At 39.1% G+C, this 25,172-nt stretch overlaps 1 protein-coding gene and 1 pseudogene across 4 annotated transcripts in view; both read left to right on the forward strand.

Moving 5' to 3' along the window:
* The window catches only part of FMO2 (flavin containing dimethylaniline monoxygenase 2), a 43,894-nt gene extending 23,371 nt beyond the window's left edge, over positions 1 to 20,523 (forward strand). The window contains exons 5-9 of one of the 3 annotated variants that reach the window (XM_003130104.5): positions 217 to 359; positions 4,770 to 4,969; positions 6,179 to 6,534; positions 8,656 to 8,728; positions 12,871 to 16,550. In XM_003130104.5, the coding sequence (XP_003130152.2) occupies positions 217 to 359; positions 4,770 to 4,969; positions 6,179 to 6,534; positions 8,656 to 8,728; positions 12,871 to 13,222 (1,124 nt within the window). In that variant the 3' untranslated portion in view covers positions 13,223 to 16,550. Of the gene's footprint in view, positions 1 to 216; positions 360 to 4,769; positions 4,970 to 6,178; positions 6,535 to 8,655; positions 8,729 to 12,870; positions 16,551 to 20,110 lie in introns of those variants that run through there. The other 2 variants (XM_021063189.2, XM_013989532.3) reach the window with 2 other exon arrangements.
* A 2,209-nt stretch (positions 20,524 to 22,732) lies between these two features.
* Positions 22,733 to 24,216, forward strand: LOC146399957 (armadillo repeat-containing protein 1 pseudogene; annotated as a pseudogene). Its single transcript, XR_014816794.1, has 3 exons — positions 22,733 to 23,058; positions 23,165 to 23,281; positions 23,370 to 24,216. The product of XR_014816794.1 is annotated as an armadillo repeat-containing protein 1 pseudogene (transcript).
* The last annotated feature ends 956 nt before the right edge of the window (positions 24,217 to 25,172 follow it).

The following is a 25,172-nucleotide window of genomic DNA, read 5'->3' on the forward strand; positions in this document are numbered from 1 at the left end:
CTCTGAAATCAACCATTTTGGCCCTGTACCATATGCTTAACCTAACATTTCTCATATGTTTTGTACTTTGAGTTTTCCAGTTGCCCCTGATATTATAACCCCCCTGAGAGGAAGAGACAAAACAAATGATTGGCCCCAGAAAGCAAAAATTGACATTGAGTATTACTGAAATTAATTTGACATAGTCCATTGATTTTTCTCTTCTTCTCCCCGAAGGTATCCAGAAGTTCAAAGGCCAGTATTTCCATAGCCGCCAGTACAAACACCCAGAAGGATTTGAAAGGAAACGCATTTTGGTGATTGGAATAGGAAACTCAGCCTCAGATATTGCAGTTGAGTTGAGTAAGAAGGCTGCTCAGGTAAGATGCTCTCTGATTACCGCGGGTGGTGGAAAAGAGGAAAGGGGAGGGGCATATTGGAAAATCCCACTCATATAACCAAGGTTCTATTACTCATTCATGTTAATTGGACAGTTGGTTGATCAATTTCTCAGTGCAATATCAGAGAAAATCTGGAAATCAAGAAGCCAGAGTTTATCTCCCACCTCTGCCTCTAATCAACCAGGTAACCTAGCTGAGTCATTTTATTTCTCTGGGCTACTGTTCCCTTACTTAAGTTTGGACCAGATGACTTTCAGCACAAAAGGCCTTGTTTCTACCCAGGAGGCTTAGTGAATTGACCTGTTCATGCTTGGGGGCATGCCTTTTAGAAATTTAGTGCATATTTGAATTCTACTTAAAATGTAAACAATCCTTAGTTACCAAGGATCATGAAAAGAAAGATTAAATAGATAGTAAGACTCCCAATCAAGATCATAAATATTTAAGTGCTCCCTGAGGTCTTCCAACCAGTGTTATCTTTGCACCTGCTTAGAAACATTACAAGATGTAGATAATGTTGGTAAAGATGGTTGGGAATGGCAGAAAATAAATCCCTTTTAGAAAGACAGATCTAAGTGAAGATTGGGAAATACCTAACATTCATTTCCCAAAGCATTTCTTCCTCTTAATGGGGCACAGACCAGAGGCCCTATCACTCTCACACTATCCTTCTCAGCCTGGCATCTTCTGTCCAGATGGCACTTATAGTGTCTATGTCAACAATCGGCAAAACTGTCCTGTCTTGAGGCTCACACTGTCAGCACTCAGGATGCCCAGAATCAAATATGATAAACACACGTTGCCTCCCTAGCAGGTTAATGAAGGGGTTCCACTGGGACCTGTCAGAGTTACCATCCTGGAGATAGAGGAGAGCACTAACACCACAAAAAGATTCACTAGACTCAAGACCTCACCTTTTTTGTGGAAAGAAACCATTCTTCCCTTTTTAAAGCATTAAGACCTCTCTGTGAATAACAAGTGAGGAAGAAGTAACTGTAAAGAAAAGCCATCTCGGGTAGGAGAGCCACTAGCTCTAGGCTCCTTCTTGTTGGGAATAAATACCTGCCAAGATTGAGGAAGGGTGTGTGTGATAAAAGGAGCTGACTTAGTTGTCAACCAAGTAAAGCTCCATACTAGATCACTACATGTTGCAGGTTAGTGATTTGGACTTAGAACTGATGTTCTAGGAATTGCTCTCATGGCGCAGAGGAAACTATTCCAACTAGGAACCATGAGGTTGCAGGTTCGATCCCTGGCCTCCCATGGTGTGTTAAGGATCCAGTGTTGCCATGAGCCATGGTGTAGGTCACAGACACAGCTCAGATCCTGCATTGCTGTGGCTGTGGCGTGAGTTGGCAGCTGGAGCTCCAACTGGACCCCTAGCCTGGGAACCTCCATATGCTGCAGGTGCAGGCTGAAAAAGCAAAAATAATAAAAAAATATATAAATTAAAAAAATTAAGAACAGATGTTCCAAAGATGTTAAATCTTAGATCACAAGAGTCTGTTTCCTATATGGGCCTTACTATGTGAAAAGCTTGTCTATCATGCTAGAGTCAATATTAAGAAACCACCTTGGCTGTATTTTTGTGCTTTCCATTAATCTTTAAATAGTGTCTCTTCAATATTTATTAGATTAATAACATAACTGATAATTATGATAAAATCTCTTACACAGAAAATGTACTCAACCCCTCTGTGAGAAGACTTACTAGAGACTTTATAACAGCTTTGTATGTAAGGGAAAGAACCAGGCGCATCTGCGAAGCTCAAAATCACAGCTTCAACTCACCATCTCCTGAGTGTGCCCTGCTTCTGGTAAAGGAGGTTCACATTCATAAGTGTACAGCATGCTCTACCACAATCCAAAAGCACCACTAGGGTGCTCTAGGGTGGTGCTGAGTCATTCACATACTTCCCCACCAAAAACCAGATCTCTGGCATTTGGCCTAAAGCATGCATCTCAGAGAAAGTAGCCTGATCCTACATCCTCAAGCGTATCACACTGCTGCAGCTAGTGGAGCTAGCCAGATTAGACTCCCCAGTGGTAGAGATGATGACAGCAGAAAGAGAGTGAACAAAATACACAGAGTTTCCAACGTAAAACATGATCGATCCTAAGGAAAAATGGAAGACAATAGTAATGGAAAGAGACATCCATGGAAATATTTAAGTATAGTATCTAATACTTAATTAAAGTATTGCCAAGTCAACAAAAAGGCAACAGCAGGATAAAATCAGGACATAAATATATTACCACATAGTAACCAACACCATTTTATGTAGGTGCTACTCCATAAGCTAAGGACTTGAGGCCCTTCTCAGCAAAAGTTGTCCCTAAATTCTGACTCACTCCAGATTTATGGTACTACATGAAACTCCTCTCCTTCAGCCTCATTTACAAAATAATAATAATAGCTAGTAGCAATTATCACTTGCCAGGCAATATTTTCAGTATTTTACATATATCATTTCATTTAACATGTATAATAATTCTATGAAGCAGGTATTTTTATTACCCCCATTTTATGGAGAAGGAGAATGGAGGCACAGAGAGACTGAAATAACTCACCCAAGGCAACACAGCTTGTAAATGCGGAGGCTGCAATTCAAACCCAAGCAGTCTGGATTCAGAGTTTGGATCTAGAATCCATGATCTTAAACTCCTAAGCTGATCAGTTTCCTTGCAAGTGAATCTTGTCTGTTTATCAAAGTCAGCCTTATGCAACAGAATTCATAGAACAGCATGTAAAATTTTGAGAAGCAATTCAAATGTGCATTTGATCAGTGGGGGAGTAAACAAGGTAAAACATATATTTGAAAAGAGATTTAAAAGTACATCTTTATGAAGTTCCCACCATGGCTCAATGTTAATGATACCAACTAGTATCCATGAGGACACGGGTTTGATCCCTGGCCTTGATCAGTAGGTTAAGGATCCAGCGTTGCCATAAGCTGTGGTGTAGGCCTCAGATGCAGCTTGGATCCTGCATTGCTATGGCTGTGGTGCAGGCCAGCGGCTGCAGCTCTGCTTAGACCCCCTAGCCTGGGAATTTCTATATGCTACATGTGTAGCCTTAAAAAAATAATAATAAAAAAACCAAAAAAAAATGTGCATCTTAAAAAAAAAAAGAAACATTAGTATACAAGGTAAAGAATTCATCTGAAAGGGGATTCAGATGTGCACTTTAAGAGAATGAAAATTACAGTATAAATTTGGAGTTTTTAACTTTTAAAATATGTGACGAGTTTCTTTTAATATGGGGGAAGCTGGAGTTCCCTCGTGGCACAGTAGGGTAAGGGTCCAGCCTTTTCTCTGCAGTAGCTTGTGTCACTGCTGTGGTGTGGGTTTTATTCCTGGACTAGGAACTTCCACATGTTGTAGACATGGCCAAAAAAAAAAAAAAGTGTGAGAGGAAGGTAATTTCCCTTGTTATCCTCCCTCTAGGCATATACAGATCCATATATTTGTGCTTATCTATACATTAGGCTATAATCATAAGTATAGGATTATAACTTTATACCTTAGCTCTAAAAAAACCTGGGAGTGATGGAAAAGTGAGAGGAGGGAAGGAGCATTGAACCACATCTTCAAATATGGCAAAGATTTCTGGGGTTTATGGTGTTAGCCCAAAGATTTTCTTGTGTCTCCATGAAGTTCTCAAGGCTTTTGTAGTTTTCCTCTATTGGCGTAAATACCACTGTGTAACACCTTTATGATAAAGTTGACACAAAGCTGTGAAAACTAAGAGGTACTTCACTTTAAAGTCAATCATCTTAAAAAAAAAAAAAAAAAAAAAAGAATTTCAGGAGTTCCCACTCTGGTGCAGTGGGTTAAGAATCCTTCTGCAGGAGTTCCCATTGTGGCTGAGTGGGTTAAGCACCTGACGTTGTCTCTGTGAGGATACGGGATTCATCTCTGGCCTGGCTCAGTGGGTTAAGGATCCAGTGTTACTGCAAGATCACAGATGAAGCATGGATCTGATGGTACCGTGACTGCAGCATAGGCTGGGGGCTGCAGCTTAGGCTGGGGGCTGCAACTCTGATTGGATCCCTAGCACAGGAAATTCCATATGCCATGGATGCAAACATTCAAAAAAAAAAAAAAGGAATCCAACTGCAGTGGCTCAGGTTGCTGCAGAGGCACAGGTTTGATTCCCTGGCCCAGGTAAGTGGCTTAAAGGATCCAGCATTGCCTCAGCTGTGTGTAGGTCACATCTGTGGCTCAGATTCAATCCCTGGCCTAGGAACTTCCATATGCTGTAGGTTTGGCCATAAAAAAAAGAATTTCACAAATTCTTTGGCCATATATGTGTTATATTATGTACACAGTGGGTTCCTCCCAAAGGGATGACGCTCTAATTTAAACTGCACTCCTTTTGATCATCAGGTGTTTATCAGCACCAGACACGGCTCCTGGGTCATGGGCCGTATCTCTGAAGATGGCTACCCCTGGGACATGGTCTTTCACACCCGCTTTAGCTCCATGCTCCGAAATGTCCTGCCACGAACAGTTGTAAAATGGATGATGGAACAACAGATGAATCGGTGGTTCAACCATGAAAATTATGGCCTTATACCTCAAAACAAGTAGAGTTATTTTGCCTTTTTATGTCTTATTCATTGGTAATCAAGGTTAGCAGAGGGGCCTCTCTTTGCAGAACCAAATTGATAACATTGCAATTCAAACTGCAAGCTAACACTATCCTGGATTTTAAATTCCAAATTTGTTCTGTATGCTTTTAAAAAGTAAATATTTAAGAAGACAAAGTATAAGTATTATGAACTGCTCCAGAAAGAACTAAGACTAGCTCCCTAATACCCAGAGCTGTCCCATATTGGAAGAGCCTGTTTTAAGAGATTGTGACCTCCCTTTCTAAGGGTGGGATGGGAAAACTGGCCCAAATTCCACATCTGAATATTCATACTTTGCTAACTTTGTACACCATAGGGTTCTTCCCATGGGTAGTTTTGATAACAAACTTGATGCCTGTTAATCTCAAAGTTATACATCCCTGATCTTATAAACACAAGCAAACAATATGAATGTTTATTTTTCTTCAGTTATCAGGCTCCTTCCCTTAAAAAAAAAAAAAAACAAAGAGAAGAACTTTGCCATGTTTCAACAAATGCAATGTGATTGTTATATTCTAAGATCTGATACATGTGCCAGTATCCTTATTTAAAAAAAAAAAAAAAGTGGTTCTCAAATTTGCAAAAAAGCAAATTCCAGGAATACAGCCAGGCTGTGTTCCATTATCCATGCTACCACATACAGAGACTCGGAGGATATTTGGGATCACGGAAGTATCCCCCCAAAAATTAATTTTCACACTAACCCCTTAACAAGTTTCTAAATGAATGGGAATTTTAACAAATTTTTCTTTCCTTACTTATGATCAAATAGAGGTTAAATGGAACAGCAAGATTATTAAAGCAGATAATATAAAACAATATTAGAAATGTCAATGGGATAATAACAGTGGAATGTTCAGAAATTAAACATACTGTTTGTCTAACATTTTGTCTAAGCCCTTAGGGATGGCTCCTATTTTGAAATGTCTTTTACCCAAATCATTTTCATGTTTTTCTTTATTCGTTGAGGGGAGAGATATGTAACATGATAACAAAGTTAGATAGTAAGGTTTGGGGTAGACCAACTAGTCAAGTTAGAAATTTCATGAATATTTAAGAAATATCTTTATTCTCAGAGCCAATCCCATAAAATATAAACTAACAAGAGAGTTTAAGACCCCTCTTTAATTATTCCTTCTGAATGCTTTCTTCTGTACGTTTCAGATACCTTATGAAAGAGCCTATACTAAATGATGATCTTCCTAGTCGCATACTCTATGGAGCCATCAAGGTGAAATCAAAAGTGAAAGAGATCACAGAAACTTCTGCCATCTTTGAGGATGGAACAGTGGAGGAGGGCATTGATGTCATTGTCTTTGCAACAGGCTATACTTTCTCTTTTCCCTTCCTTGAAGATCCACTTGTTAAAGTAGAGGATAATATGGTCTTGCTGTACAAGTACATGTTCCCTCCTCAGCTGGAGAAGTCAACCCTTGCATGCATTGGTCTCATCCAGCCCCTAGGTTCCATTTTCCCAACTGTTGAACTTCAAGCTCGTTGGGTAACAAGAGTTTTCAAAGGTAAGTGAACGAGCAAGTGAATGGCTGAGAGTTTCATACCTGGTAAATTTCACTCAATAGTGAGTTTAGAAAAGCAGGACACCAACAAAAAAATTGCCAACCTTAGCTGCTCCCACAAAAGTGACATTCTAAAAAGTTAGTAGAGAATTATCTAAATAACAAACACTGAAATACAATAATAATAAATATCTACAATCATTCCTTTAAAATGTTAGAAAATTGAGAGATTTTCTGTTGGCATAAATTAGGTACATATTTTTTTCTTGGATTAATAAGAGAACAGCTAAGGAAGAAGATATATATGACTCCTAGGTTTACCTATAAGATATTTATAAATTCCTCAGAATATGTGCAAATCAAGAGACCTAGAACCTACACCATACTTAACTCTACTCCAAATGAACTCTACATACCTAAGCAGCCAACCTCACAGATCCCTACAGAGCTATGACATTATTAAAATATTTCTGTATGAGCATCATATAGCACCTTGCACTCCTCAGAAAGCTGTTACCATCTCCCTGATCCCAGGGTTCAATTCAGCTCAACAAAAATTTATTGAATACCTAGCCCTGTGCTGAAACTTGGTGAGATAGAGAAAAACGTAAATCATTTCAACATTAAGATAAGTTCTTTGTCAGAGGAATGCATGGAGTGTGTGAGAAGAAGAGAAAACGTGCTTAGCAACAGCAGAGTGGGATAAAGTGAAGGCACCTGGTCAAGGACAACTTCCTAGATAACTGGGTTTCCCAGGTGTAGAAAAGGGAATCACTTGAGTCAAAGCACAGAGGCATGATGCAGATGAAGAATTACAAGCTATCTGACAATGTAGGTCTCTTTCCAAACTTAGCTACACATAAGACATATTAAGGATCTTTAATGTAAAATGTAGGTCTCTTTCCAAACTTAGCTATGCATAAAAACTTAGAGATGCTGATTAAGTCTGGCCTGAGGACCTAGAATCTCCATTTAAAAAAGCTCTTCTGCCAAAGGACCCAATGACGGTGATACCTAAGCAAGGACAAGACACTATCAGAGTCATGTGTTTTGAGAGATTATTTCAGAATGAGTGTGAAAGAAAGATTTGAAAGGGGAACGTAATGGAGTCTCAGAGACCAGCAAGAAGGCTACTGCAATAGTCTATATACGAAAATATGATGCAACCTGAGCCAGACAAGGAGACAAATTGGAGACATACTTAGTAATAAAATCAACAGGACATAATTCTTTACTCCATGTATAAGAATGAGAGGAAGTGGAGTTCCCTTTGTGGCTCAGCAGTTAACAAACCTAACTAGGATCCATGAGGATGTGGGTTCAATACCTGGCCTCGCCTAGTGGGTAAGGATCTGGTGAGAGGAAGAGAGCAGAATCAAAGATGACATGCAGAAACCGAATGGAGAGTAGAGCTGTGACCAGAGAAGGGGCATCTGGAAGAGGATGCAAGTCCGAGCAGGAGGACTTCAATGATGAGCTGAGTTTTGGACTTATTGAATCTGAGAGGTCTGATAGCTAGACCTATCCAGGGGAGCTGACCATTTTTCAACATGTCTGAAGTTCTGGGGACCCTTGTGACAGGAGATGGAATCATGAGCCCACAGTGATAACTCACATCAATTTAATTTCTCCATCTCCATCTGCCCTTCTTAATTTTCACTGCTCTCTCTCTCACCTGGTTTACTTCAACAGTCTCTTACCTGGTCTTGCTACCTTTAAACTCCCCTTCCTGAAGTCCAGATTCCAAAATTCAGCACCTAGGAAGATCTTTCCAAAAGGCAAATCTGCTCTTGTCACCTCCTGCAAAAACCCTCCCATGGCTTCCCACCACTTTCAGAATAGAGCTCAAGCCACCTGGCACAGATTCCAGACTTCTCAAGCTCACCTTCCCTCTCCAACTTCTTCTCTCAACCCCTCCACCTCAGAGTTCATGCTATAGCCTGGTGCTCCATGGGCAGCAACACCTAGAAATCAGTGTGAGTGGGATGCCCTGGAGTTCAACAAAACAGCAGCCCTGACTGGTATATTGTGGGTAAATGGCCAAAATTTAATTGTAGGAATCAACTACTAGAGAAAGCAATAATAATGAATCAAACCCACTACTCAAACTAACCTATTTTCTAGGCTTATGTACCTTGCCTTCGGAGAGAACTATGATGGCAGACATTATCAGCAGGAATAAAAGAAGAATTGACTTGTAAGAACTTTTAAAAATTCTTTACAGAGAGCAATGTTTCTCCAAGTATAGTGATTTAACCACCCACAAGAACCACCTAGCTGCTGCTTAAAAATGGAAATTCTTGGGAGATAACCCAGACCAACTGAATCAGAATCTCTGGATGAGACTGGGAATTTCAATTTTTATGTTCTTCCTAGGTGATTCTCATACTAGTTTAAGATACAGCAACTTTTTTTTATATTGTGGTTTTTTTTTGAAATTTTATTTTTAATTTTTTACAGAATGAAATACATAAGTTTAAACACAATTACATTCATACAGATTATTATATCATGGGTCTTAAGAAACAGATTAAGTGACTCCCTCTGGAGAAGTGGAATGGAAAATATGCAGAGACAAATAGGAAATTTATTCTATACTTTATCCCATTTTGTATGGCATTCATCTTTACTATTTAGTATTATCTATTAAATTCAATTTTTCTTAAAAAAATTAGCATTATATCAAAATTGTGTATATTATGCAACTAAAATTTATAAAGAAAATCTTATATACCATTAAATATTTTATATAGCATAATAAAAAGAATAACTAGTAAGAATAACAAAAATAATAAACCCTCTGAAAATAAGTAAAATATAAAATGCATAAATTGGTTAAAAAACAGTGTAACTATATACATATGTCCTCACAATTTGCTACATCTTATTGATTCTTCAACATAGGCATTACACCATTCTAGGTGATGTGATAAGACATTATAGACCTTACATTGTACAATGGAGAGAAATGGTTATTAATAATACAATTGTAGACCTATATTATTTAATTGTATAGTTGTATTATTTAATTATAATTATCATAAATTCTTTGATGGAGAGGAAATCAGAATCAGATCTAAGAAGACTTCAGCATTCCAAGAATGATGTCAAATGACCCCCTTCATGGTGGATTATGCACTTATTTACTATGAGATATATTTCTTCTCCAGAGATTCCTTGTTTGTGTATCAATTGTAGATTTTTGGTTTGCAGTTAGTTCTGAAGTTTTGCTATAAGAGTCTATATGTATATGAGATTGTTTTAAGTTGTTGTTCTCTTAATTGCAAGTTTATCTCCAGGGTCCTGCATTTGTACCCACCTCTTCTCATGACTTCTGATTTTGGTGGTATAATTGTGCATGGATGATTTCATATCTTTACTGTATGTATGCGTTTACTATATATGGTGAGCCTTGTCATTTGTGGAATTTTTGTTTCCTGTTGTGTCTTTTCTTTTCTGCCTAGAGAAGTTCCTTTAGTATTTGTGGTAAGGCTGGTTTAGTGTTGCTGAATTCTCTCAACTTTTGCTTATCTGTGAAGGTTTTGATTTCTCCTTCAAATCTGAATGAGAGCCTTGCTGGGTAAAGTCATCTTGGTTGGAGGTTTTTTCCTTTCATCACGTTAAGTAGAACATGCCACTCCCTTCTGGCCTGCAGAGTTTCTGCTGAAAAATCTGCCAATCACCTTATTGGGGTTCCCTTGTATGTTATTTGTTTCTTTTCCCTAGCTGCTTTCAAGATTTTCTCTTTGTCTTTAATTTTGGTCAGTTTGATTAATATGTGTCTTGATGTATTCCTCCTTGGGTTTATTTTATATGGTACTCATTGTGCTTCCTGGATTTGAGTGAGTGGTTCCTTTCCCATGTTAGGGAAGTTTTCGGCTATTATCTCTTGGAGTATTTTTTCCGTCCCCTTCTTTCTCTCTTCTTCTGGCACCCCTATAATACGGATGTTGCTGTGTTTAACATTGTCCCAGAGATCTCTGAGACTCTCTTCATTTGTTTTCAATATTTTTTCTCTTTTCTGTTCTGCATCTGTAATTTCCACTAATCTGTCCACCCCGCTTATTCATTCTTCTGCCTCCTGTATTCTGCTGTTAGCTGCCTCTAGTGAATTTTTTATTTCAGTTATTGTAGTTTGCATCTCTTCTTGTTTAAGTTTTATATCTTGTGTCTCTTTGGTCAGTGCTTCCTGTAAGTTATCCATCTTTGCCTCCAGTTTATTTCCAATGTCTTGCATCATCTTCAGCATCAACAACCTAAAGTCTTTTTCCTGGAGGCTGAGAATCTCCTCCTCACTTAGCTGATTTTCTGGGGTTTTTCCTTTCTCCCTCATCTGAGTTATAGTTCTCTGTCTTTTCATTTTTATAGGTTTTTGATGTGGTGACCTTTTTACAGATAATAGGATTGTAGCCTCTCTTACTTCTGGTGTCTGCCCCCCTTGTGGCTGAAGTCGGTATGGGTGCTTGCTGTAGGCTTCCTGATGGGAGGGGCTGATGCCTGCCCACTAGTAGGTGGAGCTGATTCTAATCCCTCTGGCGGGTGGGGTTTTGTCTCTGGGTGGGATTAAAGGCAGCTGTGTGCCTGAGGGGTCTTTAGGCAGCCTGTTTACTGAGGGGTGGGGCTGTGATCCCACCTGGATTGGTGTTTGCCCTGGGGCTTCTCAGTACTGACTGATGGGTGTGGCCAGATTTTCCCAAAATGGCCACCTCCAGAGAAAAGTAGCTGCTGAATATTCCCGAGAGTTTTGCCTTCAATGTCCGTCCCTCATAACAAGCCACATTCACCCCTGTTTTCCCAGGATGTCCTCGAAGAACTGCAGTTAGGTTTGACCCAGATTCCTATGGACCCAGTGCACGTGAAAGTCTGTGTGTGCCTTTTAAGAATGGGGTCTCCGGAGTTCCCGTCATGGTGCAGTGGTTAACGAATCCGACTAGGAACCATGAGGTTGTGGGTTCAGTCCCTGCCCTTGCTCAGTGGGTTAATGATCCGGCGTTGCCGTGAGCTGTGGTGTAGGTTGCAGACGTGGCTCAGATCCCGTGTTGCTGTGGCTCTGGCATAGGCCAATGGCTACAGCTCCGATTGGACCCCTAGCCTGGGAACCTCCATATGCCGCGGGAGCAGCCCAAAGAAATAGCAAAAAGACAAAAAAAAAAAAATAAGAAGAATGGGGTCTCCATTTCCCCCAGTCCTGTGGAGCTCCTGGACACAAGCCCCACTGGTCTTCAATGCCAGATGCTCCAGGGGCTCCTTCTCCCAGTGCCAGATCCCCACATGTGAGGGTTTGATGTGGAGCTCAGAACTCTCACTCCTGTAGGTGAGTCTCCCTCTGTGAACCAGTTAGTTTTCAGTCTGTGGAGCTTCCCACCCAGGAGGTATGGGGTTGCTTATATCACCTAATCGCCCTTCCTACCTCTTGATGGCCTCCTCTTTTTCTTGTGGAGCAGGATATCTTTTTAAGGTTTCCAGTCCATTTAGGGGGAGATTGCTCAGTCTTTAGTTGTGAGTTTTGTTGTTTTTAGGAGAGAAGTTGAGTTCCAGTCCTTCTATTCTGCCATCTTAATCCTCTCTTGATCCAGCTACTTAAAAATTGTAGTTTCACTACACAAGAACTTTTTCCCTTGACCTAATTTCATTTGTTTTGTGTGATGCTGATGTTAGATTCTGACTCCTCTCATACTACGTGGTAAAGAAAGGATGGGATGGGACAATGGTGGTAATAGTAGCCTGACTATCTCTGGAAAGTTAGCTGGTGGAACTCCTATCAAAGTAAATTAGAAAGGAGTTGGTGTGAAATGAAGGTTCAAGGATTTATACTTTGTAATAAAGTGTAATGGAGTTCAGTAATGACAAAGTACATTGGAAAGTTGACTTGGGGGCCTTACATCCCATGGAGCAGTTATCTCACATTTAAATTCTAATTCATCTGTTACATGGCAGCCAGAGTGCCAGTACTTTAATAATTTAACAAGCAGATGTTAAGCATCTCTTCTGTACAAGACACTGAGCTATAATTTAATCCATGTTAACTTGTGAATCTTTGCAGCAATCCTGACTCACTTTACTTACCAGGAGACTTGAAGCTCCTTCTAAATACCAAATAATAATCATGGTTACAAACCTTGCCACATTCCTAGAACTTCCATGAATTCATGGTCATTTATCTTCAGGCTCACTCTCAATCTGAGATATGGGCCTTCTAAATAATAAACTAACATTAGCTACCAGAGAGTCATTCAAAATATTTATCCATTCATTCATTCCTTTATTCTTTCAACAGCTAGTGAATACCTAAACATTCTTACATAACTTAGAATATTTTGTGAATCTGTCTTCATTAAGGTTTGGAGAGAGCAATAGCCAGATACTACAGACCAATTACATCGACTACTTGGACGAGCTTGCCTTGGAGATAGGTGTAAAGCCAGACCTCGTCTCCCTGTTGCTAAAGGATCTTAAACTGGCTGTGAAACTCTGCTTTGGGCCCTGCAACTCCTATCAATATCGCCTGGTTGGACCTGGGCAATGGAAAGGAGCCAGGAATGCCATCTTCACCCAAAAACAAAGGATACTGAAGCCTTTAAAGACACGAGCTCTAAAAACTTCATCTAATCTCCCAGCTTTCTTTCTGTTGAAAATCCTGGGGCTTCTTGCTGTTGTGGTGGCCTTTTTTTTCCAACTTCAGTGGTTCTAATCTGTCCACACAATGCTTTTAGCTTTATCATCAGTCAGTACTTCTTAAAGAAAAAAGGTAAAAGGAAAAATATTAAATCTAAATTCTAAATTTTATAGCTGAGAGGAACAGTGGGAGAGGCAGATGTGGAGAGTTAGCAGAATTAGGTCTATTTATAAAACTGAAATAGTGTCAGGAAATATCTATTCCATTCTACCCTTCCCTCAAGTTCATCAGATTCTCCAAAATGCACAGTAAAATAATACTAGCTAAATGGTTCAGCCAAGCCCTAATTGAGGTGAGTTGTGTGGGAAAATTATAAAATTACAGAGAATGAAAAGCAGGCCCCATGGTTTAAATCATTGGGAAATTTAAATCGTGGGTAAATATTTGAACTCCTGCGTGTTATTCTTGAGAGTCTTCTTATCTGGACTGTATTTGGTAACAAAGTTCTCAGATATTAGGTCATGCTTTGTGGGAAATAATTCAAAATACTAAAGAAAAAAATGAGAAGATAGACTTAGAAGACAATGGCTATGTTCAGATATACTCTCAGGGCCTCATATTGAAAGCTGAGGGAGTAGCCACATTTCTTTTATTTGTTTTATATATTGACTGAAACACAGCTATAAAAATAAAAATAAACATGCCATAATAGATATAGATATAGATATTTAGTTGGTACTTATGATAGACCAGACAACATGCATATTACATGTATTATTTCATTTAATCCTCATGACAATTCTGTGAGATGGGTATGGCTGTTATCCCCATCTTATAGGTGATGAAACTGACACTCAGAGCAGTTGGGTAACATACCCAGGACCAGACAGCTGATTTTGTGATGGGGCTGGAATTGGAACCCAGGTTTGCTTGACTCAAGAACTGAAGATCATAACCTTGTCCATAATATACTTATTAACAAAAACCTCCATTATTTATAAAGACTTATTAATAGCTTATTTTATTCGTAATCACATATATGTTACTTTTGGAGGAACTTTACATAGAAAACAAAACTCTTCTTGCAAATAAGATCTGATAGGTTTTATTGATAAGATTTAGGTTATATAACAGCAAGATCTAAAATTTGCCAGAATTTACAGTAAAAAACACCTATAACCTATATAGGAGCTCCTGCTGTGGCACAGTCACTGCAGAGGTGCAGATTTGATCCCTGGTCCAGTGCAGTGGGTTAAAGGATCAAGTGTTGCTTCAGCTGTGGTGTAGGTTGCAGCTATTGCTCAGATTCAGTCCCTGGCCAGGAGAACTTCTATATGCCATGGGTGTGCCATAAAAAAAAATGAAAATTAAAAAAACACACCTATGTAATAACATTTAACATAATCATTGACATTGCCATAAAAACAAGCATCAAGGAAGAAAAGAATATCTCCCAAGGAAATGAAAATTATTATAATGACTGGGCCTTGTATTTAGCTCTAACCCTAAGGCAAAAAGCAAAACAATATGTAATATTTGTCATCTGATAAAAGAAAGCAAGCCAACTTGTTAGGAGAGATAAACATTTGCTTAGAATTGAGGTCTTAAAATGTCACAAGCTATTCAATGTCAACAGACATTGAGCAACATAGTAGACCAACATCTGGTTATAAAACATTTACTACAGCTGTTGTTTGCACAAGTTGTGCTTTAAGAGATAAACTAAGCTATAAACCCAGAATAAGACCTCCAAAGAGAAGTAAAAGCTCAGAGATTCAAGATATAGAAAAATTTCTCCTCTTCTTCTCCAAAGCCTTTGTGGACATTACTCTTCACTTTGGCCTGCATTTCTCCTTCAAGTGCCTAGAGTAATGTGATGGCACAGTGGAAACTCTTTAAAGACCGTTGAAATGGCACCAGCATTTAAATGCAAAGGGTTTTTTTTTATTATGCTTATTAGCAGATTCCTTTGAAAAAAATTGCAGATGGCATACATACTTAGTTCTTGATTAAAAATTGATTACTTTGCTAAGTATTAAAGATTATTTGTAAGCCATTATATTAATAATAATAATAGAATTTTCAAGGCTTTATAGCAAGAGTAGGCAAACTACCATCTGTAGGTCCAAAAGAGCTGACTGCCAGAGTTCCCACTGTGGCTCAGCAGTAATAAACCTGACTAGTAGCCATGAGGATGTGGGTTCAATCCCTGGCCTCACTCAGTGGGTTAAGGATCTAGCATCGCCATGAGCTGCAGCAGAGGTTGCAGATGTGGCTCGGATCCTGTGGCTGTGCCATAGGCCACCGGCTGACATTCTGATTCAACCCCTAGCCCGGGAACTTCCATATGCCACCCATGCAGCTCTTAAAAGCAGGACCAAATAAACAAACAAACAAAAACAGCCTACTACCTATTTCTGTAAATAAAGTTTTACTGGAACACAGCCATTCATATTCATTTATTATCTGAAGCTACTTTAAAGCTGCAGTATTAGAAATGAGTATTTGCAATAGAAACAATACGGCTCACAAAGCCTAAGGTATTTACTATCTGACCCTTTAGAAAGTTTGCTGATCCCTGCTTTGTCACTTGCCTCACTCATCATTACCACTATTCAGTGAAATAACGATAGTTGTTATCCTGTTTCTATAGCGGAGGAAATTGAAAATCAATTATCGGGTTGATGCTGAATCAATAGGGGGAAAAGAGCTCCAGTAGGATTACATTCTTATTAAATTTATATATCCTTGAAAATTTTAGAAAGAAGATGATCCCTTGAAATCTTTCCAAGTATACTGCTATCTTTTTAAAAACGTCAAGAGTTCAAGGCCAGAGCCTGAGATTGACTAAGAAAGACTCACTCAAGACCTCTATACATCCCGAAACATGAAACTATCCTAAATAAACCATCTAGTATCCTATGACCCACAGAGATATTTCCTGCAACAGAAAGCTCAGAGAGTTCATAAAAGTTCAGATTCCTGAATGAGATGTAATAATAATTCAGACCTGCTGAATCAGAATCTCTGCTGAAATCTACAGTCTTGATAAGTTCCCTGGAGGAGTCTCGTGCACATTATACTTAGGAACAATTTGTTTGAGCCCTCTCCAAAAAATACTGTTTTCAGAGATTAGTCTTTGACTCTTTCTGCTCCTCCGGGCCAAATTCCTCCTTAGGTTCAGCCTTGGCATTTCTTGCTGTACAATGTTTGTTCTTCTTGTCTAAAGGGTGTTAGCTAGTTACCATCTTCTTGCAAAATCTCTCCCTGTGATGGTTCCCCTTTATTAATCTTTTATTTTAACTATTCTTCTCTAGATGATAGCTCCTTGATTTTCCATCCCCAAAGCCAAATGTGTCACATTTGCTCTTTGCAGAAAAATAAAGATATTTTATAAATTAAACTCTTGGGCCATAATATGTACAAAAATTTTAAGTGATAAAGATTTTTTTTTTATCCTTTTAAAGCCACACACACAACATATGGAAGTTCCTAGGCAAGGGGTAGAATCAGAGCTGTAGCCCCTGGCCTACACCACAACTCATGGCAATACCAGATCCTTAACCCACTGAGCAAGGACAGGGATCAAATCTGCAGATTTTAGGGTAAGGCTTGGTTCCTTACTGCTGAGCTGCAAGGGGAACTCCCTCAAGTGATAAAGATTTTTAAAAGTCTAATTGATACAGAATCCAGCATTTACATTATAATGAGGATGACAAAGGAAGCGTCTTCCTTATAACTGGTCTTTTACCCTGGAAGATGTTGTTACTGATCTGTAATGCTCAGTGCAGACTTTTGGTTATTTCCCAGGAGGGGGAATGTGTTTACACAGGACATGCCTCACTTTCTTCTCCAGTCTGCCTTACAACCAGATTATGGATCCATGATACAAAAAAAAAAAAAAAAGATTCCTGAGATTAGATTCTACTTAATTCAAGTCAAAGATACCAGGATGAGATTAAACATGCAATGGTTTTGTTAAGGAACATGACTGCATGAAGAAAAGGGGGAGAATGCAGGAAAAAGGCTGGAAGCCATCGGACAGCAGTGCTAGTCTGATCCTGGGTGAAAGAGAGAGGAATAAGGGGGGAAAGAAACATTCTAGACTATTGTGGAGTCTAAAAATGATTCAGCAGCGCCACTGGGGAGTCTTCGAGCCATCAGAGAAGGTTTGACTCTCCTGTGAAGGATCTGCTTCAATCTCTCTGCCATTTCATCACTGACTGAAGGCAGCTCAAGGGAAAAGCGGATCTCAGAACAAGCAAAGCAAAGCACCTCAACTAACCGATGCTCTTGGTTAATTACACTCCTATAGTTAAAGATCCAGGAGGCACATTCTCATGGTTACCATAGGTGCATTACATCATTTTTTAAAATTCTTTAATTAATTGAACCATAATTTTTAAATTACTTTGTGTAGTTAGTAATCCATTGTTTCCATAGCCAACTCTAAGACATAAGTGTGCCTTCCTCTTGCCCCAAAACTTCTACTCTCTAGTCCCAGACTTGGAGGTATTTGTGAGAGCACCAACAAAGAGGAGCTGCAGAGTCCTTTTCCTGCTGACACTTCACTCCTTTTCTCAGAAATCTTCAGTGACTTCTCATCACCTCCTTTGTCATTACTGGCTGTAACCAACCTTCCCAGCCTTACTGCCACTGTGATGCCCTCACACCAGCTCTCCAACCAAACCACTGCCTCACTGTTCAAAAAGACTGCTGCCCTTGGGTTTACTTCATGCTATCTACTATTGTCTCCCCAGATTCCAGTAAAGAACCCATCCCTCCTGCCAGCCCAGGGTAAATGCTATTCCCCACCAAGCTTTCCTCAGCCCCTCCAGCCAAAATGCATCTCTTCCATCTCCATATTCCCAAACCAGTTTGCTTTAATCCTGCAATAGTGTTTACACTCTTGCATTCTGTTAGGTTACTTATATGGTCCCTAGAGAAGTTACCTCAGCTTTTTGGGAGCAAGTTTTCTCATCAGTGCATAAAAGAGGGTGTCAAATGATCACTAATGCCCATCAAATATAATAGTCTATGACTCTATCATAATCCCTTAACTGTCAATTTCTTAAGAAAGATTAAATTGAATGTCTTTTGTATCATGTTCACTGGCACTAATTTCAAATGTGACAGTTTTGTGCCTAGGAGTCACCAAATAAATTCCCAGAAAATATAGAAATTAGGATAAGTTGGTACTCTTCAGAATGAAGCAATAATAGGAATTATTCTTTGGACCCAAAGGGTCACTCCAAGTCACTGAGTCATTTTAAGGATGGAAAGGACTACAGAGAATCTCTCAGATAAGAAAACAGAGGTTCAAAGAAGTCAGGTCAGAGTTCAGGGACACATGGTCAGTCATGTCTCACGAATACCAGCTGGTATTTCTTCCACTGTCCGTTCAAACTGCAGTAAGGACTGACTGCTTTACCCTTGTGGATGAGAAATATATATCTAAAACTTATTTACCCCTACATGTCCATCTATAAAAGCTACATATTCTGGAATAGAAATTTTAATTATAACTATTAAAAAGAGCTGTATCATTAAATATTCCTATACTGTGAGCAGCTGGCCAGTAGGAAGTAACTGATTCTATAAAAGTATCAATTTATCTTAATGTTGCACTACTTCAAAGTGTAGAAACCTAAGGAAAATGGATAAAATATAAAAAGCCATCATTTAGTGTTCATTCATTATGTTCTAGATGTTATAAAGTATTCAATTTTCTTTCTTTTTTTCTTTTTCTTTTTCTTTTTTTGTCTTTTTAGGGCTATACCCATGGCATATGGAAGTTCCCAGGCTAGGGGTCAAATCGAAGCTGTAGCAGCCAGTGTACACCACAGCCATAGCAACAGGGATCCAAGCCACATCTTCAATCTACACTGCAGCTCACAGCAACACCAGATCCTTAACACACTGAGCAAGGCCAGGGATCGAACCCACATCCTCATGCTTACCAGTCGGGTTCATTACCACTGACCTACAACAGGAAATCAAATTTTGTCATATTTAACCCTCACAACCCATTTTGTACATCAGGAAATTGAGACAGAATGGCAAAATGGGTTTTCCAAGTTATGTGGCTTGTAAGTAAGCCCATCTGGGCTTTACTGCCAGAACTGACTCTGCAACCTGTGCTAAACAATGGTGTGCTGAATGATGAATCAATTAAAAAGTATTTATCATCAGTTCATTTTCCAGTGTCTATCTTATATCCAAGGTAAAAAATCAACTTTGTTTCCTCCACACATAACAAGAATGGATCTGATCCCCAGAACTAAAAAGTTAATGAACCACAAACTGTCAAATAAGGTTCAAAAACGGTTTTAATATATTTGTGTCCAATATAATAATATAAAAGTATATGAATATTGACATTAATAACTATATTATTTAAGGTATTATTGTATCTAAATAAGAATGGAGATATGTTTTGCTTAAAAAATATATCCTCATAAGTGCTTAGAAGAAGAGAGACAGACCTGAGTTTTGGACAGAATCAGGTTCTTCAGGAGAAAATAGAGAAATGGTCAAGTTATTTAAAAAAGGATGGAAGAAAAGAAAATAAGAACAAAAAGGAAGAATAGAGCCATCAGATAGCAGAATGCTAGGTAGGATGCAATGCAGTTTCTCCTTGTGACTCCTTAAATATTCAGTAAAGTTATTAAACACAAAAAAGATTGAATGGAGGTGGACTTTTTGTGGAACAGAGAGGAGTCAAGCTTTGCACTTAAATTGGTTTGGGACAGTCAAGGCTAATGCAGACCTCTAGAAGATCATGCTATGTCTGGGAATACCTAGATAGCAAGGAAAACCTAGATGAGAAAGATTCAAACTCTTAAGACTTGGATAATTGATTTCTGTAGCATTTACAGAGCACTTCAACAGTCAGGATCGCACCTAATCTTCACCACAAACTTGCGTGTTAGGCAAAACAAGGATGATTATCTTTCTCTGCAGAGAAGAATATTACAGAACCCTGTCTTCTTGCCAGTGTTCTTCCTGCTTCACCCCACTATGCTCTTCTAAGTATGTCACCAGGTAAGCATTTCCCATTAATCACAAACTCCTTAGACAGTTACAGAATAGCACCTTTAAGTGATATGACAGATTCTAACACTGTTGCACTTTCCCACAAAATTTTCCTCAAGATACAAAGACATTTTTATAGATGCAAACTATTGCATTTGGAGTGGATAAGCAATGAAATCATGCTGTATAGCACAGGTAAATATATCTAGTCACTTGTGATGGACGTGATGGAGGATAATGTGAGAAAAAGAATGTGTGTATATATATGTATGACTGGGTCATTTTGCTGTACAGCAGAAATAAACAGAATATTGTTAGTCAACTCTAACAGAAAAAATAAATAACTTAATTAAAAAAGATACAAAGACATTTAAGGGAACTTAAAAGAAAGGGGCTGCTATTTGCCCTGGTTATTAGATGGTAGAGGTACAAATTCACCACTGTTGACAGAGAAAAGACCTATTTGAATCAAAATAATTGGCCTTAAGTAGACATGGTATTATTTCCACCTCTTCTTTCAGTGCTACTTTTCTACAGCTGTGTTCTCACAAAAAGAAAGAGAACAAACTTAATGAGAAAGGGACTTAGGAAAGCAAACCCACTTAAGAACAAATATATTTTAAAAACGACCAAAAACCAAAAACCTCTACTGAGAATGGCATAGGGAGCTCCTTAATGCTTTTTGTGTGATGGAGTAAAGGGTAGGGAGTTGTGGTTGTTTTAAAATTTTTTAGAGGGAGAAAGAAAAAAAGTGCACTGGCTAGGTCCAATTTACAACTGAGAATAAAACTTAGTAACTGCTATGCTCTTTTTAAGATTCTATGGCTCTGGAGTTCCCTTGTGGCCTAGCAGTTAAGGATCTGGCATTGTCACTGCAGTGGTGTGAGTTCAATCCCTGGCCCAGGAACTTATGCATGCTGTGGGCACAGTCAAAAAAAATCTCTATGGCTCTAAATATGAATCAGAGCAAAGGAAGAAAGGAAGGGAGGCAAGACTTCAGAAGGTGTCTTAGAGGAAGTTCTTATTGTGGCTCAGTGGTAACGAACCCAACTAGTGTCCATGAGGATGTAGGTTCAATCCCTGGCCTTGCTCAGTGGGTTAAGGATCCAGCATTGTGTGAGCTGTGGTATAGATTGCAGACACAGCTTGGATCCCTCATTGCTGTGGCTGTGGCATAGGCTGGCAACTGCAGCTTTGATTTGACCCCTAGGCTGGGAACTTCCATATAACACAGGTGTGGCCCTAAAAAGAAAAAAAAAAAAAAGAAGAAGGAGGAAGAAGATTACTTAGAAATACTAGAAGGAGCCAAGAAACATTCCTCTAGTGCATCAATCAATACAAGCTAGATAAGATACACTAACAAGGAATCCCCAAATCTCAAAACCTTGAAATAGGACAAAGATCATTTCTCTTTCATGTTATGTAGCTATTGAGGGGCAGGCTCTGCTCATCAGAGTTACTCAGGCATCCAGGCTAATGGAACAGCCATGTTGAACGTTGCTGGTCGCCACACTGAAGGGAAAAAATAGTGCTCTGGGATCTCAAACTGGCAATTAAATTCTCTAAGCCAAGAAAGGATACATGTTATTTTGGCTTACAGTAAATTGACCAGAATTAGTCACATGTCCCCAGCCAACCACTAAGGTACCAAGAAGTTCAATCCTACCATGGGCCCAAAAGGCAGAAAGTCCAAATTGCTCCCTAAAGAGTATTATCATCTATCAATTTTTCTTCTCAGAGGATAGGTCCACTTCAAAAAGGAACCTAATAGCTTTTCTCTTTTCAGGGCCTCAAGTACAACTAACTGACAGTAAACCCTAAAAATAGCGGAAAGTGGGAGTTCCCGTCGTGGCGCAGTGGTTAACGAATTCGACTAGGAACCATGAGGTTACGGGTTCAGTCCCTGCCCTTGCACAGTGGGTTAACGATCCAGCATTGCCGTGAGCTGTGGTGTAGGTCGCAGACGCGGCTCGGATCCCGCGTTGCTGTGGCTCTGGTGTAGGCCGGTGGCTACAGCTCCGATTCAACCCCTAGCCTGGGAATCTCCATATGCCGCGGGAGCGGCCCAAGAAATAGCAACAACAACAACAACAAAAAGACAAAAAAGACCAAAAATTAAAAAAAATAAAAAAAAATAAATAAATAAATAGCGGAAAGTGAAGGTGCTACTGAAGTTCAGCCTTCTTATTTTTAATTACCACAAGTTTCTTGCTAATTATGGAAAATGATATCATTTGTCATAATAAATGATCACATTTATGCTCAACCAACACTATAAAGTTTTTTGTTTCCACTTATGTTAATGGGATACCTGATAAGGCCCTGGGACCCCCTTAGCATGCACCAAGGGTGCATGTACATATCATGGTAAGTGCCTAAGAACTGGAGTTTGGAACACTAACTGTGGCCCTGGTTCTCAAGGTATCCATGACTTAATGTCAAACATATTTTGATTTTTAAAAACACACTTGGGGAGTTCCTGCTATGGCACAGTGGGTTAAGGATCCAGCATTTCCACAGCTGTGGGGTAGGTCAAAAACAAACAAACAAACAAACAAAAACATGTGAATTAATAGCAGTCTTGAAGGCTTACGTTCTGGGTAAAAATTAAGCTTTGAAATCATCCAAATATTATCAACTTCATAGCTGCAGGAAGGCAGCTGAGCTCAACAGAGACCACAATGCTCTCTCTGTGCCAAGTCTTTAATGAACCGGAAATAAGGCAAAGGGTGAGCCTAATGAGCAAGGAACAGACCCAGGGATACAGAAGGCTGTCTGGATGCAGGGCCAGAGGTTATGTTAATACTATATCAAAAATCAAGAAAAGCCCACGCTGAGGCCGTCTTGGAAGGAGGGAACTGCTCCGTGCCTCCCAGGTACGTCTACCTTATCGGTTGGTGTGGCCCTGATGGTGAGGCAGGCTCTGGATTCCTAGAACGCTGAAGGGAATTTAATAAGATTTTGTTCATGTGTCTGGCATAGAAGATGAATTCTTCCTCCTCCACCATGAATGAAGAACCCGATGCTCTCTCAGTGGTTAACCAGCTCTAGGATTTGGCAGCAAATCCATTAAATCGAAGAGCCATTGTCCAGGATCAGGTACGTCTGCCTGGCCTTATTTTATTTAAGGACCATCCCAACCCCCCTGTTGTTCACTCAGCTTTGCTTGCTCTTTGATACTTGGCAGAGTGCTGTGCTAACAGAGAAAAGATGAAAGGAGAGCTGGGTATGATGTTAAGCTTGCAAAATGTTATGCAGAAGATCAAAACTCCAGGAGAAACAAAACTGCTGGCCTCTGAAATCTATGACATTCTTCAATCTTCTAATATGGCAGATGGTGATAGCTTCAATGAAATGAATTCACATTGAAGGAAAGCTCAGTTTTTTCTGGGAATTACAAACAAACATGCCAAAACAGTGGTTTTGCATATAGATGGTCTTGATGATACGTCTCGGAGAAATCTATGTGAAGAGGCTTTGTTAAAAATTAAAGGTGTTATTAGCTTTACTTTTCAAATGGCCATTCAGAGATATGTGGTGAGAATCTGTTCAGATCTGACAGCTGTGGCTTTGGCATCAGCAATAGCATCAACCAAGGTTATGAAGGCTCAGCAAGTTGTGAAAAGTAAAAGTGGAGAAGAGAGGCTGGTCCCATTCCAAGACACACCTCTGGAAGTAGAACAGAATACAGAGCTGCCTGACTACCTGCCTGAGGACGAGAGTCCCACAAAGGAGCAGGACAAAGCAGTGTCCCAGGTGGGCTCCCACCCAGAGGGTGGGGCCAGCTGGCTGAGCACAGCTGCAAATATTTATCCAGATGGTTTAACTGGTGACTTCACTTTGGGGCTCAAGGACTGTGTGAACAAACAAGGGGCCAGTTTTCCATTGTTGTGGTGAACTGTCAAGGGAAATTTGAAATAAGTTATCATGAAAAGTTTCTGGATTACATGATTGAGTATGCTGCATCTTACATTTTATTGGACATTTTACCCCACTAAGTGGTAAAAAGGACAGAGGCTACAGGGGGAGTTACTTTGTTTATGAAGGTATTTTGGTTTTGTTTTCCTTTGTTTAATTGCTTCACTTTAAAAAAAAAATGGGTTCACCATTATACCAAATATATATATATTTGGTATTTTATATATATATATATATATATATATATATATATATATATATATATGCAGCTTTACATTTTGTTTTACATGAAGCATGTGATTACGAAAACTCATTTTCTCAAGCCTCAGGGCCTATCTGAAGAGAAGTTCCTTTTTTTTTTAAGCTCAAGTTGTGCATGAATTACTGAACTTTTTCTCTGCTTTTTTTTGTAAAACATACTTTGGTACTCTTCACTGAAAGTTGTAAACATTTATCATTAATCCCTTTTTGTGCCTTTTTTAAATTTTGCCAACCATGTTTCTAGAAACATTACTAATGACAAAAAAAAAAATCAAGAAAAAAAAATTTTGCCCTTCCAGAACCTTCCTCCTGCTTCTTCAGGCTTACACAATCTTTCCTGGAGTTTACTCTCTGTGCTGGTGGGAATCATTTCAATATTACAGAACGACACGTTCTCTCTTCTGGTAATGGCATCATCACCGCCATTTCTATCATCACCACAGCTATTTGCAGAGTGTTTACTATGTACAAGACTCTCTATGTGCATCATCTCATTTAATCCCCACCACAACTATCTGAGGCAAGAATTATTATGCTTATCTTTGAGGAAATTTAAGCTTTAAAAAGTTATGTAATTTCTTCAAGATTACTCAGAAAGTAACTTGTGAAAACATTACTTAAACCCAGGATTTGTGACTCCAAAGTCATGTTTCTCCCATAGGTTTGTCATATTTCCAAGTGCCTGGCTAGTCATCTACACTTAAGAAGGCTTTAAAAATTGAACTTAATCATGTGGGTGATATATGATTTTAAAATAATAATAATAATGATTTTCTATAAATGGGAAGTGGATCGAATCACTTAAAAGTGA

The sequence above is a fragment of the Sus scrofa genome, chromosome 9 (genome assembly GCF_054392235.1).
Source record: "Sus scrofa isolate SSC_HxYL_T2T_F1_AM1 chromosome 9, Sscrofa_HxYL_maternal_Yorkshire_Landrace_v2.0, whole genome shotgun sequence".
NCBI lineage: Eukaryota > Metazoa > Chordata > Mammalia > Artiodactyla > Suidae > Sus > Sus scrofa.